Source organism: Protopterus annectens, chromosome 4.part0 (assembly GCF_019279795.1).
Source record: "Protopterus annectens isolate FY-2018-M chromosome 4.part0, PAN1.0, whole genome shotgun sequence".
Classification (NCBI taxonomy): Eukaryota; Metazoa; Chordata; order Ceratodontiformes; family Protopteridae; genus Protopterus; species Protopterus annectens.
This window is the reverse complement of record NC_056733.1, coordinates 1,812,886,258-1,812,903,206: the sequence shown is the minus strand read 5'-3', so window position 1 is coordinate 1,812,903,206 and position 16,949 is coordinate 1,812,886,258. Positions and strand designations below refer to the sequence as shown.

General features: G+C 37.0%; 1 protein-coding gene across 11 annotated transcripts in view; it reads right to left on the bottom strand.

Moving 5' to 3' along the window:
- Window positions 1–16,949, bottom strand: part of BRD8 (bromodomain containing 8) — a 1,923,539-nt gene that overhangs the window by 586,605 nt on the left and 1,319,985 nt on the right. For all 11 annotated transcript variants that reach the window (XM_044069501.1, XM_044069500.1, XM_044069496.1 and 8 more), the window contains 2 exons: window positions 1,504–1,594; window positions 1,370–1,416 (listed from right to left, as the gene is read on the bottom strand). In XM_044069501.1, the coding sequence (XP_043925436.1) occupies window positions 1,370–1,416; window positions 1,504–1,594 (138 nt within the window). The remainder of the gene's footprint in view (window positions 1–1,369; window positions 1,417–1,503; window positions 1,595–16,949) is intronic.

Sequence of the window (16,949 nt, the reverse complement as noted above, 5' to 3'; positions counted from 1 at the left end):
ATATCAACATAAATGGTCTCTCCTGGAAAGTCTCTATGAAGTCAGACTTCTTTATAGGTTATAGGTTCATAGGTTGGTACTAGGCTATCGGGCCTATACAAGCCTAGCCATAACAATTCCTGGGCTATTTCTTCCCACAATATTTACTTCCATGGACCCTTGTCTAGCAGGGTGACTGACGTGATCCCCAGGGTGAATTTCCTATTTCCCATCCAATCGTCAAGGTAACTTTTGAAGAGGACCAAAGAGGCGCTCTGCTTGACATGTATGGGCAGTCTTTTCCAGAGTCTGGGGAGTCTCTGGGTCAGGAACCTATCCCTCCAGCATGTTTTGTTCATTGTGATGACAAGGTTTAGATCCCTGGAGCGTGTGCCTCTGAGGGATGGGGATTTCTTTAAGTGTAGCATGTCCAACAGCTCTGGATCTGACATGGCCTTGTATGTTAAGCAGAGATCACCTCTGAGTAGATGATATGTGACAGAGTATAGCTGGAGTTTTTTTAGACCCTCAGCATAGGGCATCGGCTTTAGGCCTGTGACTCTTTTAGTGATGTATTTCTGTTGGCTTTCCAATTGTTGTAGGTGTCTTGTGAAATGCATGCCAAACGAGGGATTGTACTCTATAAAGGGTCTGATGAGGGATGAGTACTGTAAGGTCTTTGTCTTCAAAGGAATAGGGTGAGGTCATCTCTTGCAGAATAAAGAGATGCTCTCACATATATCCCACGGGAGAGCATGCAGTGGGTAACACAGGAATGTGCACTGGGAAAGTTAAAGGACTTGAGCAAAATTCCTCTCCGATTCCCTACGCAAACCTCTGCCAGCTATTACACCCAGGAGGAATACATGGCAACAAGAAGTCTTGCCTCCTAGTGGAATGGAATAAACAGTCCAAAAAAGTGGACAGGACAGAGACTTCATGGTCACTAACGGATTAGAGTAGCAAAGAAAAAAATCAGTAGTAGTTCAAGGCACAACCTGTGCTAGAACTGACTGTTAAAGATGATTACATTAAAGTCAATTAAAAGGCATGCTGCACATTTTAAAAGGCATCACAGTAAAACCTGTTTAAGACAAAAAATGAACTAAAAATACACTTGCAGTGGAAAAGCTTTCACACCGAAAGTGATACAGAAAAGCAACCGACTGCATTACAAGAATCGAACATAGACTCATTTGATTTTGTAGTCAAACTGGCTATGGCCCGTTTGAGAAGCAGCTCAATAAATATACTAGCATTCATACCTACCCGCTGGACTAAGTTTACAGAATCAAGAGCCCTCATTATTCTCATGGGGTAAAAACCGCTACATGTTAGTCAACTATCTGCACTCTATAAAAAAGACAAGCAACGCAAACTGCTGCCTTACCTGCAAATGGCATTTTGCATCAGTATCAATCTCCTCTTTCAATGCATCTAAAAGGATCAATGCAAATTGTTAATTAACTGTCCTGAAGCTCATCCAGCCAAATATCCCTACCGTGTCTATGAATCATCACCTACCTTCTGCTCCCAATGGCTCCTCCTCAGGCTCTCCAAGGTCTTCACTGGAGCTTTTCACATGTGGAGAAGAAGACATTTCAGCAGAAGAAACCTACAACAGATAAGATTCATGCATGTTCAAAAGCCAGATATTTTTATACATGTCTGAGTAGTAAACTGAGACTATTCTTGGCAAAATCTTGAACTGACTTGTCTACATTTAGCATGTTGTACACACTCTTATCAATGACAGCAACATCACAAATCTCATCTAAATATATCTTCTCTAGTTACAATAATGGGCAATCTCTTTTCTTCAAGTTAATAAAGCAGATTTTAACATATCCAACCAGTGTCCCCATTGCTCGGTGTGTAGACTGGGTACATATAAATCAACAGGAGGACAGAGATAAAATCAAAGAGGTTTTCTGCAGGAGACAAATTGGGGGTGGGGAGGGGTCACTCAAAAGCACCCTCTCTCAAACATTTTTTACATGAAGGACTCTGAATGAGTAGCCTAGCTTCACCAGCTGCTCTCCGGAACAACCACTCTTTGCAGAAATCCTGACATTCAGATTATTAGTTTTAATGTTTTCTACCTCTGCAGTAATCCTGCCAACTTCTTTCATGAACCTAGTCAAATCTTGTTTTATGGAGTCTGTTGAGTGGACCTCAGAACCTACTGCACATCTAACACGTTAAGCTGCCTTGTTTTTTGCAAGCTGTGTAAGTTTCTGTTAGCTGACAGCTCATTTATCTTATCCTTAAGAAGAGAATGGCAAAAACACTTTATTTGTAGTTTCTTTGTAGCCACCAACTTAACATCATGATACAAATTATCTTAATCTTTTAATAAGATTACCTACTTTCTACCATTTGCTGGTTGGATATTGTTTGAGCCACTGAGATCTAATGACGACTTCAAAGGTTGTTCACTTATCCGAATGTGTGCAGCAGCTGGGGAGTGGCATCTACACAGAAAGTTATTCATTTATAAGTCACACAACAACTGTATAACTACCTGGTAAATGACCTCCACTTCAAACTTTAATGTCTCGCAAATTTGTGGCTCTACCACCCTAACTGAAAAATACTGCTTTAAAATAACAGGACTGTGCAGAGGATCACCTTTTCTGAAGGAACTAGGTTTATAGTACAGGGCGCTTCTGCCAGACTACTGTAGCAGCAGCAACCAAGAGTTAGGATAGCTCGTGCAGCTTGTAGTTATCACTCTTGTACCTCATGGTAGCGTTTGATATCACTGCACACACTTTCTCATCTGCCCAGCTGACAGCCTCTGGTATGCAAGCTGTGAAACCAGCAAGAATGACAAGTAGCCTTTGCTACTACAACACATATAACAGAAGCATCTGAAAGTGGGAATGCTCAACCAAACTCTACTATACCAATCAAAACAAAAGATCCAGTACGGGATTAGTTCAAACATACAAATCCAACTACTCAGCTGGGAACTCTCTGTTTGCCAACTCCATTGGAAAAATATGGAACAGACTCCCAGCTGACTTGGCCCTAGAACCCTCACTAACTCAATTCAAAAACAAACTCAAGAAATACTTCAAAACTCATTGGTTATGTCCTTGCACTAACCCCGACTAGTGACCTCTCTATTTCTTAGGTGTCTTACCTTCAACTACTTCTTTTTTCTACCACTATTTCAGGAAGGGTCAATTGTATAACTGCTGCTCTGTGTGTCTTAAACCTGAATGTAATGTTATGTATGTTTAACTTTGAAAATAATGTTGTTTTGTAAAGTGTTTTATAATAAGTACTGTATGTGCTAAATGCTGGTATTGCTTACGACTGTAATCTGCTTGAAACTAGCATTTACTAAATGTTCAATGTGTATTATTATCTTGGAGCTTTTCTCCCCAGGCCTCCGCTGAAAATAGACATGTATCCAGTTGGACTATCATGGTCAACAAATGTAAAATAAATAAAATAAGGCAGACACCAATCAACGAGTTGATTTAACCTCTCCAAGCATGAAAACAGATACTGCTAAAAAAGGATCTGTGTAACTGTGAGTAAAATTCAGTCATTGGACATTAATTACATTGACTGGATGTAAACAAAGAATAAAACTGAAGAACCTGAGATTAAATCAACCATAAAATGTGAAGAGAAGCATGAATGGGGAGAATCCTACAACTATTCAGCAAAAAGCAGTTCAAGTTTTAGCTTTGTCACATGAGATAGCTTCCAATAATTTAGAGGAAAAATAAATCAAATTCACTCAAAGCTGCTCAAATACATGAAACACTGAAGGAATATATTAACCCAAGGAACAAAAGGATAGAAAAATAGAAATTTGAACTAGTAATCCATACCTCTCAATCTGGAAACATCAAAAATCTGGACAAATGCCCATGAAAAGCAGGTACAACTGGCCAAAAATCATGACACTAATTAACATAAAATTTGCGTACGCAATCATGCAGCCCCGCCCACTTCAATGGAATTGTGGGACACCAACATCAAGACTGAAGTCAATGAATAATAATAAATAATGGTACTCATTTGAATTTCAGACTTCATATCCCTCAGAAAGTACATAATAATGCAAAACCTGTTATTCTAGCAACTATCTGGAGCAATATTTAAAATCTGTTCCTATTTTAAGATTTTGTCCCATCATTATTTTTGGCTTTGTTCAGATTTCTTGCTCTGAGAGATTGAGAGGTACGCTGCAGGATCATAATCTGTAGTAATTTTAATTAGAAGTAACTTCTAACACAGAATTCACAGTTTCAAAAAAGTGAACACACTACTGTCAGAAACGGATAAGAAACAGCTGAGGAATGCCTCTCAAACTGTGCAGGTATGTAAGAACATTCTGCATTTGGTGTCTAAGTAGAGTCATGCTCTTCAGATTACATGAAGCTTTTCACACACAAAATCAAGTTGAGAACATGTGGCAAATCTTACGAGCCTTATATTTCAAATTAGCCTGTAAATCTAAGAGTGAGATGTCAAACTGCATTATGTTAATTACTAGCATTTATTGAATTAGCAAATTTCCTAACATGTTAGTGATAGCATGGCTTTAAAATAAGCAAATGAAAAATCATTACAAAAAGAATACTTTCACAGTATCAGCAGTGGTGTGCAAATAGTGCTTTTATAAGCTGTTTTATTACTGCCTTTCATGTACAGATACAGTGTTATCAATACATCGTTAATCGTTAAGTAGTAGATGTCTCTGAAAAGTGGCAGTAGAATTAGCAGGTTATTATTAATCACACAAAGGCTCCTCAGCTGTCTCCCGGGTTCAGGATGTTCATAATTCTACTCCCATTACTAGGCATATTTGTGAATTATAATTTTGAAATTGTTTGCTTCAAAAAATGTGCTTGCAATTTCCCAGTGTTCACCAATGTAAGGATTCCACCTCAAAATTAAATTCAAAACAAGATCTAGTACATGAATATTTTTTTCCTTCACAATCAAAATACTTAGAGTTTTCCCCACAATAATGAGCCCAGGACCTTGCTTTATACAAGCCAATACATTTTTTCAACAAAATGTTAACATTTCTTTTTCATTAATTTTCGACTTTGCCCCCACATTTCAGTCAAAATATATTATTCAGCCCTTCACAGACACACATTTCAGGGGAAACGCTGACTAAATGAAATGTACTCACTTCTCAGGTTCCACCTGCAAATGGAAACTCTGGGAATTAAACCAAGAACTAACAATGCATGTGGCCCTACTCATCAATACTGACTGACTGTCAGAATACAACAACGGTTTGCAAGGCACTGAGACAGCAGTTGTTCTAGTAAAACTATTGTGTGGTAGAACAGCAAGACTTTTTTTGGTGAGAAACTTCAAAGTCCAATTTAATCAATGTCCCACCACCCCATTCCACCCGCTGAATTTATGCCAGCTTTCCTTACTATACATTTAATAGTCTCACTTTGCTACTGAGCACATCACAAATCACATTCGCTCACACTTCATATCATTCACATGAAAGTGCTGGTACCCGCTAACTATTTTTAAAAATTAAAGACGTGCAGGCTACAGCAGACTGCAGAATCATTTCCGATTCCCTTGCTGCAGTTAACAGTTTCAATTAGGGTGGCATACATATGCGTTTTTTTTTTTTAATTCTTTTTTTACTTACCTAGAAGTCGAAGTAAATTTTCTCATCCTATGGACATGGGCAGAACTTAATTTATAATGTGCACAGCTCTTCTTTTTCTCTCACTCACTGCTGCTTCTGGTATTCCAATTTCCAATTAACAGAATAACGGGCCAAGACAAGTCTCTCTTACAAAGTTGTTGGACAGGCAGTCTGCCTCATGAAGCTAATGTCGTCATGTGTGCCATGGCATTGCGCGGTGACATAAGCCATTAATTCAAAGTTGTAAAAAAAAAAAAAAACATTATAATACAAAAAATCAGGAATTGAAGGGGCCACTTGGAAATTCATGGCACCCCATTATTTTGTCCTCAAAAACCAATAAATACAGAAGAATTCAGTACGGTTGAGAAGTATGCTAGCAATTCAGATGAGCTGATAAAACTGCAAAAATCAGAACATTAAGCTAATAAAATAATGGCTGAGCAATAGGCATCTCAAGAAGAGCTGTTTAAAAAATAGTTAGAAGATAAAACTCACAGAGAAAACCTGACATTTTCTGTTCTACCAAAAAAACCCGGAAGGGACAAACTGCACTACTTTTATGAAAGCATAAATAAGCAACCGGACTAGTGTTCTACAGCAAGACTTGTTAACTGAGAGGGCACACGTTCCAAATCTGGCCACAAGAAAGCAGCCAAGACCTACATTAGCTAAGATGCAATCATACCAGCAGAAAGTTGATCCATACAAAATTATGGCAAAAAGGAAAAGTATGAAAAATTGGAGACGAAAATGATTACTCATTGTACACCAGGCAGAATGTGAAGCAAATTTAACCCAGCAATCAGGGAGTCATCACGAAGCAGTTGTGAAATTCAAGCTGCTTTATTCAGCTGTCTTCACAATATTTTTTCCTAAATGATCAAATACATTTCTGATGCAGAGCAGGCTAAGGAGGAAATACGTTTATCCAACAAAAAGTGAACTTGCAAGCAGAAGAGCTCTGTTTCTCATTCTTCTGGCAATAAAGCTCATACAGAGGCTTTACCAGTGAAACCTCTTCCAGTGTTGCAAGGAAAAATGCTTGAAACAAAAAAAAAAGCACAGGAGTTGAATAAAATAATCAAGAATACATTAGGTTTGAACCAGACAGAGTCTGGAGATGGAGATGCTCAAGACGACAACCAGCAACACTGAAATCAGTGAATAAATGTGAGATTATCAAGCATCAATCCTATTTGTGAAAGACGGCTTTGCAAGAAAAAGTGACTAAGAAAGAAAAGACTTTTTATTTACTTTGTAACCTCTCATGCCTGTAGCACTACATTTGTAATTTCTTATCTAAGCCTACAGTGAGAGTCCCAAGCAGAAAGCATCCTTCCTGCACCTATACAGCTCCTATGTGCACTCTTGTCTTTAAAAGTGAGCATTTCCCCCCAGGTAAGCACTTAAGTGCAATCACAACTGCCAAGTTCAGTGACTGTGCTCCTCTACGAACATGTTAAAGACACACATGTCCCATAACAACATTTTGAGAAAGAGCGAGTTAATTGATACCTTTGCTGATCCTACCTGGTTGATCTTCCAGCAACCGAGGTTGCAGCTCACACAGGAACATCCGTTCCATTCCAAATTATAAATCACTAGTAATAATTCTTGCTTTCATTTTGAGGATTTCTACACCCCACTACACTTGCCAAGTTTCAGAGTTTTCAGTCATTCTTTTCCAAACTGTGTACATGTAAGATGTCAATGAAGCACATAACAATCAGGTAAGCAAGGTATATGAGCACAGTGGTGGATTATGATGGCAATTTGAGTGAGTGCCCAAGGCCCACAGATCAAGAGGGGCCCATGACCAACCACTTTATATAATATCCATTTGGGAAATAATATTGTTAGATTTTATGAATATAAATCTGAAATTAATTATGTTGTAAATATGCTGAAAGAAAAGGCTTGCTTAAGTAATATGTGATCAGCAGTCATACTAAATGACCATGGCTTGGAAAAGGAATCTGCTGAATGGACATTCTTCCCTTACAGACTCAAAACAGGATGTATGCAAGAACAAAAATGCAAAATCTGCTTTTTAAGAACAATGACATGTTATTCTGCATGGAAAAACAGGATGACAGATGTTTTTATACAAAGATCCAAATAAAATACAGGATGTTCACACTGTCAGAAAAGTTGATCTCTGACAATGTGTTTTCTCAAAAATATGTTTTTCTTCATAAAAAACAGGATATGCTTATCAGCATTGACATAAGAACACATGTTTCTATACACAGATTCAAATAGAATACAGGGCAATGTGTTTCCTCAAAAATATGTTTTTCTACATGGACATCAGGACACTGTTACAGGATATTCACACTGTCAGAAAAGCTGGTCTCTTACAAGACATTGTTAAACAAGGAAGTTTAGTATTGTTTCTACAGGATAAGCAATTCTCCAAAATATGTTTATATAAAGAGCTGTATAAATCCAGTTGTTTAGGGATATGGTAGGAACACATTTGGTGTTCTGAGGTAAATGTTATATCTCTCACATCATCTGTACTATATGAGAAGTAAAGTTGGAACAGTACTTTTAAGCTGCAACGTGGTTTCGTTTGATTTATTATAAAAAGTTATTTGTTACTGCTCTTTAAAGTTGATGCTGCAAAGTATATTCTCTCATCAGTGTATATTCTGCAAGTTTCTGTATGCAACAGACTGTGAATGCAAATATAATCAGACTTTGAATTTTAGCAGAATCCATCCAGGCAAGAAGCAAGTAAGCAAGTAAAGATCAAAATATTTTTTCAAATATTTATTTTACAAAGGTATTTCCAATCTTGCAGCACCAGTACTGAAATAGAGCCTTCCATAAACTAGGTTACAGCAACTTAGAGGTCATGTCCAGTGGTTCATTATGTTTTCTCTACCCCTTATGGTAACTTAGAGGTCATGCCCAGTGATAACACTCATTGTTGTCCTCTCTACTCATTAGCTGATCTAGCCAGCACTGCTCTGTCATGCACACATAGTGAATCATGACAAGAAGCACTAGGATGGGACAATGGGAGAACTAAGAAGACAGGAGAGGGAGATGTTTCATTGCAATCACGTTTCTGACTTCCATTTTTATGGTGTCACTGGAGTGAGATGAAATCTAAAAAGATACATTAAATGCATAGCACATACTGGGCAAAAGCTCTCATGTCAACTCACAGCTAGGCATACAACTACCTCTGATTTTGCGAAACATCCCTCATCTTTTTATCTTGTCAATGATAATATGTTTGATTTTCTGGTAGGTTGCCAATATTTAGTGTCAACCAGTAATGTCAGACATTACAGTTTTCTACTTTTTGTTTGGAAAATGCACAATGCTGCAAAACATGTTGGTCTATAAACATTTGCAGTTAATTAATGTAACCTATCCTGTTTCTGCTTATATCCCTGCATTCCACTGTACACTGAACTAGTACTGTTTCTGCTTATATCCCTGCAATGCATTATTTTATTTAATATTTACTTTTTAATACTCAATGTGTGTACATTCTCTTGTCACTATCTATGGAGCTCTTCTCCCCTAACCTCCGCTGAAAATGGGTCCTGCCCAGTCAGACTTTCCTGGTAAACAAAAGCAAACAATAAATACACAGGCTTATGGGTGAATATTAGGAAATCAGTCTACAGACCATTACATGACTAGCCAACAACCCAACACTGACCAAAGGTGAGAATCAAACCCTGCACCGTAAGTCTGTAAAGTAAACACCTTAACCATTAAGCCAACCCTACCCCAAAGGAATAGGTTCCTAGATGAATAGTAGACTAACAAGCCTGAAAAGCCATTTTAAGCCTAGCCAATAACCTGAAGTGAGAATTAAATCCTGTACATTGTATCTAGAAGGCGATGACCTTAACCATTAAGCCAAATCCATTGTGCCAAACATTTAAAATTGTTCCTGATTTTTGACTTTCTCCAAGTTGAAAGCTATGCTGCTAGGATAGTACTCTAAGGCTAAATTTGAACTTAATGTAACACCTCTCAACTCTACCGCAATATGACTAATGTTCCTTATTTTTTAGTTTTAAACAATTATTGTCCCACACTGTTCCATGCTAAAAGGGCCTGAGTGCTTGTCTTGCATCATTAAGAATTTTTAACTAATACACTAGGTAAATAATAATGAAAAAAAAATTAATTTAAAAAATTAATTAAAGGGTTGGGAGGGTGGCCTAATGGTTAAGGTGTTTGCCTTGCAAGCACAAGGTGTGGGGTTTGAGTCTCACAAGGGATAATTGGCTAGGCTTAAAATGGCTCGCAAGGGCAGTTAGCTTAGTACTAATCTATCTAATCTATTATTTATCAATGTACCTTTTATAAGTATAAAGTAGCACATTTTAACCATGGTGTAAATTTATCTGAAGTTGTCAATAAGGAGTTATTGTACATTTTGTCCATTTTTCCATATTATGAAAGGCAGTGTTCCACATTCTGGAGATAAAAAGGTTGGAAGCTATTACTTAATATTTTGTAATAGTGGTAGGAGAAATAAGTTGTTCTGACACAGTTTCATCATATTTAAACCTTTGAATCAGTACATGAATAAGAAGTTATGTACCTACCATAACGTTCCATGTTAGTTGTCTTCTTCTCGCCTTCTTTCTTGCTGGTTGCATTCTAGGATAGGATTCCTGTATGTTTATGTCTGCAGTTAGACTTACCAAAACGAGATCTGGGTATCTAGTGCCAGGCATCATGGGATATAGGGGGACCTCGAGCCAGTAAGCAGCTCTCGAGCTTTTGAAGATGGCCGAGTCGGAGCCGAGGATTGGCTCCGAACCCAACCAGCAAGAATGAAGGCGAGATAGACAACTTAACATCTTATTTTACAGTCCAACTATAAAAATGCTTAACTATTTTGAAGGGGACATAAATGGTGATTAAGCAGTGACCCTTTGATAACTTAGATGAGTACTCAGCATAGTACTGACTGTAATCAGTGGAGGAGGGGGGTTGTTGTTCTTCCGGACAGATATGTTTCCAGTACAATGGATGTACTGAAGGCTAATACCACTTAAAAGAAAATTAGCACATTATATATTTGAGATTTAAAAGCATTTTGTGCATAATATACAGCGTTTCCCGAAAATTTACATCTAAATTACAGTACAGCCAGTTACGAATATGTTCTGCATTAATATGGCTGGTAAGAACTTCACCCAGGAGGAGTTTCATATGTTTATACAAGTATCTGCATAAATATCATGTTTCTGTAAACATCTCAGGCATCATCTACCTGAATGGACTGTGGAACAGCATTTCACATTGCCAGTCACCACAAAGGTCAGGAATGGCTCCTCAGACAAATGGGTGCTCAGTACCAGAAGATGTGAGTTATTTTCCAGAAATATTATGAATATGTGCTACATGTTAAAAATATAGACAGCTTGAACCAGAAGGTGTTTCTATGGTACTCAATGGTATCAAATGAAAGCATACACAATGCTGGAAAAACTCTGCACTGATAGTTGTGTGATTAGCTAGCACCATTTAATAGATATTTGCATTTATTTATCCATTACATTTACAAATTTGTATAGCAATCAAAATTAATATCTTAAAAACTGAGTTACATCTACAAAACTGCTTTGAAACAAAAATTAAGAGCACACCTACATGAACAAAAGTGTCATTAATAGGTGGGATCTACCTGCTATAGTATAGTTAAAGATAGTAATATTTGTTTGCATGATTAGATCTACATATTATCAAACTGTTTGTTCAATATAAAACTACTACTATGTCACCATTATAAAGAGGGGTGCATGTTGAGTAACGTTCATCTTTTAACTTTTTTTTTGTAACTTTTACAGTTTGTGAGATAATATACATTTGCTTACAGGTATGCTGGAAAACTGCAGTCTCACAATTTTAGCTTAGGCAAAAGCTGTATGAACAGGAATTCGGCAGGTTTCAGTGGGTGCGAAATTCATCTTAGGCTAGGAGTCAGAGAGTTAAACCTGTGGATAGACTGTAAAGCATATACCCCTCTTTATGTCATTAATGTTTAGATGGACACGAGGAAAAACTAAGTAAAATCATCTTTGTTCTGATTAATATTTGTATAAAACATTTCATTGCATTTTATTTTGTAAAGCAGTTTTGTATAGTGTGCAGTCAGGAATATTTTAAATGTGGGAGCCAGCCTTTTCAGTGACTGATACATAAGTGAAAGATCTTAAAGTAAACATGTATTTTTTCTTAGTTAACAGATATGTAAACAAGATAAAGAAGGTTTTGACAAAAGCAATTTTAAGTTAATATAATGTGATCCTTGGCAGATGGTGTAGGGTGTAAAAGTGTACTGATTTTAATATATACAGAATTGCGATAAAAATTTCCCTTGTTTTTACAAGGGTGGATGTCTGTATTGATGTCTTTGGTTTGAGCTATGTACAGTTATATTTTTAATACAACAGGCTTGAAAACATAAGACAAAATGATGAAAAAGTATGAAAACTTTCATTAATCTACAAAGTTATTAGCTTGTTTTCCTCCCATTAGCAAATGCTCTTTGTGGGAGACAAATTCTGCAGGTAAGAGCAGTTGGCCTGCAAAAGTGTGTACATTGAGTTCTGAGTAAAATGTACAAGTGTCTCTTTTTTTCCCTAATTGTTGACAACTTTTACTTCAGGACTAGCTGTCTGTGGTGCAGGCGATTGAGAGATCCGAGCAGTCCTTCCTGAGAGAAATGCAAAACTTAAAGGTACAGTGGCAACCAGCTCAGTGAAAAAATTCTGAAATTGGAGGAAGTGGAAGACATTGTACCCTCCTCAACAGCAATAACATTTAGTGCATTTAATAGAACAGTTCACAATTTAATTTTATTTAAAGGTAGCCAGGTACTTTTTCTTTGTGATAAAAGTTTATGTCATCTGAAAGCATGCAAGCTGTTTTTTAACATGGAAGGAGAATGCGTATAAGAAAAATACTTACAGCATCAGTGTAAGTGGGAAAACAGGCGTAAATATTCACTTCAGTATGCGTAACCTTGATTTTAAATTAGGTTATGCCCGTCACTGCAGTTGTCGATTTGGAGCAATTGTTCCTGTATGGAGGGTTAAATTTAGTTTGTTGAAAACATACATAATTGTGTTTATGTTTGTTCTAAGTTAATAAGGGATGGGGGTGTTCTGAAAACGTATTTTAGTTTCGTTTGAAGGTTTTCATTAAAGCACAAAGTCTTGAGAAATATGACTAAGTTCAAATGCAAACGAGAGGAAACAACTATATAAAATATCAGCCTGACAAACATTAGTGCATGCATTCAAGACAAAAGTTGAGAATAAACATTAAAAAAAAAAACTGAAATGCATAGCAACCGGGAACAATACATTTTAATCATAATGACTACTGTAGCCAAAGTATCTTGGAATGCAAATGGCCTTACATGTATAGACAAAAAGTAAAACACATTAAATTATATTAAGAAATGCAGAGTGCAAACTGCAATGCTTCAAGAAACATATTTGGAAAGAAATGAGCATGTGAATTTGACAAAGAAAGGATTTCAGGAAGGATATTTAGAAGAATATCTGGAACAAAGGAAAAGAGGAGTAATAATACTGTTAGAGGAGCTCCAATAGGGACAGAAGAGGAAAAACAAAACAATAATGATCGATTTGTGATAGTAAAGAGAAACTGACAAGGGAGGGGGATTACACTGGCAAGTATTTATATTCCACCAAAAACTGTTATTAAGCTTATGAATTTTTTGGGAGAAATAATCCGCTTTCAGAAGGGAAAATCACTTACAGTTGGGACTGAAACTTTACTTGCAATTGTAAAGATGTATCACATGGATATATAAAGAAAAATATAAAAAAACAATGTAAATTTATAAAGAAATGTACGAAAATATTTGGAATGGAAGATGTAAATTCAGTAGTAGGAACTCAGACAAAATTTGCATATTATTCCCCAAAGGGCAAATAATTGAGCCAGACTGGACAGAAATTATTTTTCTCTGGAACATGTACATTTGACTGAAAGCTCTGACACCCGTCCAATAACTGTTTCAGGTCCTGCACTGATAAAAACTGACATACAAATGCGCGTTAATGGAAGTACAAATGAGACACTGGTGCTTTCCCATTTACCTGATAAAAAGACAAGAATTTAAGAAGTTATTAGAGACGTATTATTGGAGAATTAATTTTCTTCCGAAGGGATAGCTACTGTGTGTGATAAAAATGAAAATGGGAGTTTAAAAATGGGCAGACATAAAATAAGAAAGAAATTTGTTTAAGTAGTAGTAAGAATCATTTACAGGGGCTGACAAAGAAAATACTGCAGAATAACGGGAATCTCACAGAAAAAGAATAGGCATCAACTGCAGAAAACTAAAGAGAGAATAAGACTGCATTTGACTCAGGCAACAGAAAGCAGAAAGGGTCACTGACAGTCTTAAGGAGCCTATAACAAGAAAAATATCCACAGATCCTGTAGAGGTATTACATAAATTGCAGAAATTTTAAGAAAATCTGCATAAAGCAGAAGAAAGGGGAAATCAAGAAAGAGCACAAGTGAAAATATTTGCAGAAGACTTATGTCAATGTTAGAGGTACAGTAAGTTCAACAGCAAACAGTTCACTCATTACAGCCAAGTGTGCCTCCAGGCATTTCTGCAGTAACCTCCTACTAATGCCTCTAGGCTTCAAATATTGCATGTTGATATTTGCATTAATAATTCCAAAACCATACTACATACAAGGCAACCGAAGATTTCATCTTAAATCATACATGATGGTAAACACAACTGTATTGATATTTGATTTCTGTCTAATGCAGCTAAAGAGCTACTGGATATTATTTGTATACTGTTGATTTGTATTGTAATAATTTTCATATTTCTCTAAATATCTCAACACTCGGGCAACACAGACAAAACTGCACAGCCTCATATGAAAGCTCACAGCTATATGAAGAAAATCCTGCCGGCAGTATCTGTCTTGCGTGAACGGTTACTGAGACATCATAAGCTGTGTAAACATCATTACAAAATTAATATTCAAAGGTTCATAGGTGTTTACTAGGCTAACGACCACTAGGGCCTCCTAGCCATGCATCGCAAATCTCTGACAAGTTCTGATACTCTTGCTAAGTGTAAGCATGGGCCTCGGAGATGGACCATTTACAGGTTACCTATGTCCGTTAGAGACATAGGTGCCAAACCAGGGATGAATTTCCGGTTTCCTATCCAGTTGTCCAAGCTGCACTTGAACTGGGTTAGGGAGGAACTCTGCTTCACATGGATGGGGAGCCTGTTCCATAAATGGGGTAGTCCCTGGGATAAATACTCATCTCTTCAGCAGGTTCTATTTATATCACAGGCAAGGTTTAAGTCTTCAGAAAGGGTAATTCTGGTGCTGTTTGTTTTGTGGATATGCAGGAGGTCCATCAAAGTCGGGTCTGCCAATACCCTGTATGCCAGGCATAGATCCCCCTCAAAAGCCTGTAGGAGATGGAATACAGGGATAGGGCCTTGAGGTGGTCTGCATAGGACATTTTACTTACACCCTGTATTCTTTTAGTGAGGAAATTCTGTGGACATTCCAATTGTTGGATATGGCTGGTTAGGTATATATCAAAGGGGCCATTGTACTCAATGACAGGTCTGATGAATGCCAAATATAGTGGAATAATGACTTCCTTGGACTTTTGTTATAAGTTTGTTTATAAGTTGCGCAACATAGAATGACTTCCTCACCACTGTAGACACGCGATGGTCAAAGGCTAGAGTACTATCTGTGTCCCTAAGTCCCTGATAACTGTGTCAACTCTAAGGGGTATGTTGTCAACATGATAGTTATGACAGTTATTCACTGCCTTTATTTTGGATTATAAATACATTTTAAAACAAACTGCTAAATGAATGCTACTAATGTAAAGATTTGTTTATCCTGAATAGTTTACCATTTACAGCTTCTAGTAACATTCATAAATATTTGTTTGAATAACAATGTGATAACTTAATTTTTCAAAGGCTCAAGCCACACCCACTGGGAGTTAAACATATACACTCAAAACAGCTGTACTGGAGGAAATTAGTTAAGGTAGGAGAAGATGAGATTAAAAAAGGTGATAGATAATCAATCTACAGGGAAGTCTCCAGGAACATATGGTATTCCTGTGGAAGTCTGGAAGTTAGGAAGGAAGTGATAAAGATCTGGAAGATTTTGTTAAACAGTAATTTTAAAGGAGGCAAAGTACCAACATCTTGGTAGAAAGCTGCAGTGGCTGTATTACCCAAAGACATTGAAGACCCAGATACAGCTTTATATAAACCAAATCAATTTTAAACAATGACTATTAAGTGTTGATATCTACACTAGCTAAGAGAGTGTCAAATGTACTGCAAAACTTCATAGATATGGATCAATGTGGTTTTGTGGAGGGGAGGCAAGCATATGGCAACATTTACAGAACAATGATGATCCAGAAGGAAGCAGAATACAAGAAAATACCGCTGTTGTTAGTGGATCATAACACAGAGGAAGCATTCAACAGTATAAGCTGGGATTTGATGAGTAGGGCAATGAAAGCATTTGCATTCCCTGACACATTAGTACAGTTAATTAGAAGGGTATATGAAGGATCAGAGGCAAGAACTAAAGTGGGAGGGTTCTCTTCTGTCAAGCTGTATTTGAGCAGAGCAACCAAGCAGGGGTGTCCTCTTTCCCATTTATTTGCTTTATATTCAGAGCCACTGGCAAAGAAACTAAAAGACTCAGAAAGTCAAGGATATAATTGGTATGGTAATCAAGTTAAGTTGGCTTTATTTGCAGATGATATTATTTTGTACTTTATTAATCTAGGAAAGGACATCTCAGCACTGTGGCACACTGAGACAGTTTTCAAGTCTTTTTGGGATTTAAAATTAATAAGATAACTTACCACTATAGCCTCTGATGTTTGTACCCAAACAAGAATTGATTCAGCAATACCCATATTTATGGGGACACAATACAATGAAGTATTTAGGAATATGGATTAAAAAGGCTTCTGTTATGGCAGCCACGGGTATGTGGGAGGAGACTAAACTAAAGACAACAAAAAAACTGAGAAACTGGAAGCTCTTGTTTATGGATATGGATGGTGAGATAAAAGTAGTGAAAATGTTTTCGGCTCCTTTAGTTTTACATAAAGGATAGGTATATTTTTATTAACCAGAGAAAAGTTGTGTAGAATAATTAATGAAGAGATGAATGAATTTATCTGGGGGCAAGAGTTAAGTGTGATAAGTTGATCTTTCCAATAACACAAGGTGGCCTACGATTACCTGATTTGAAGA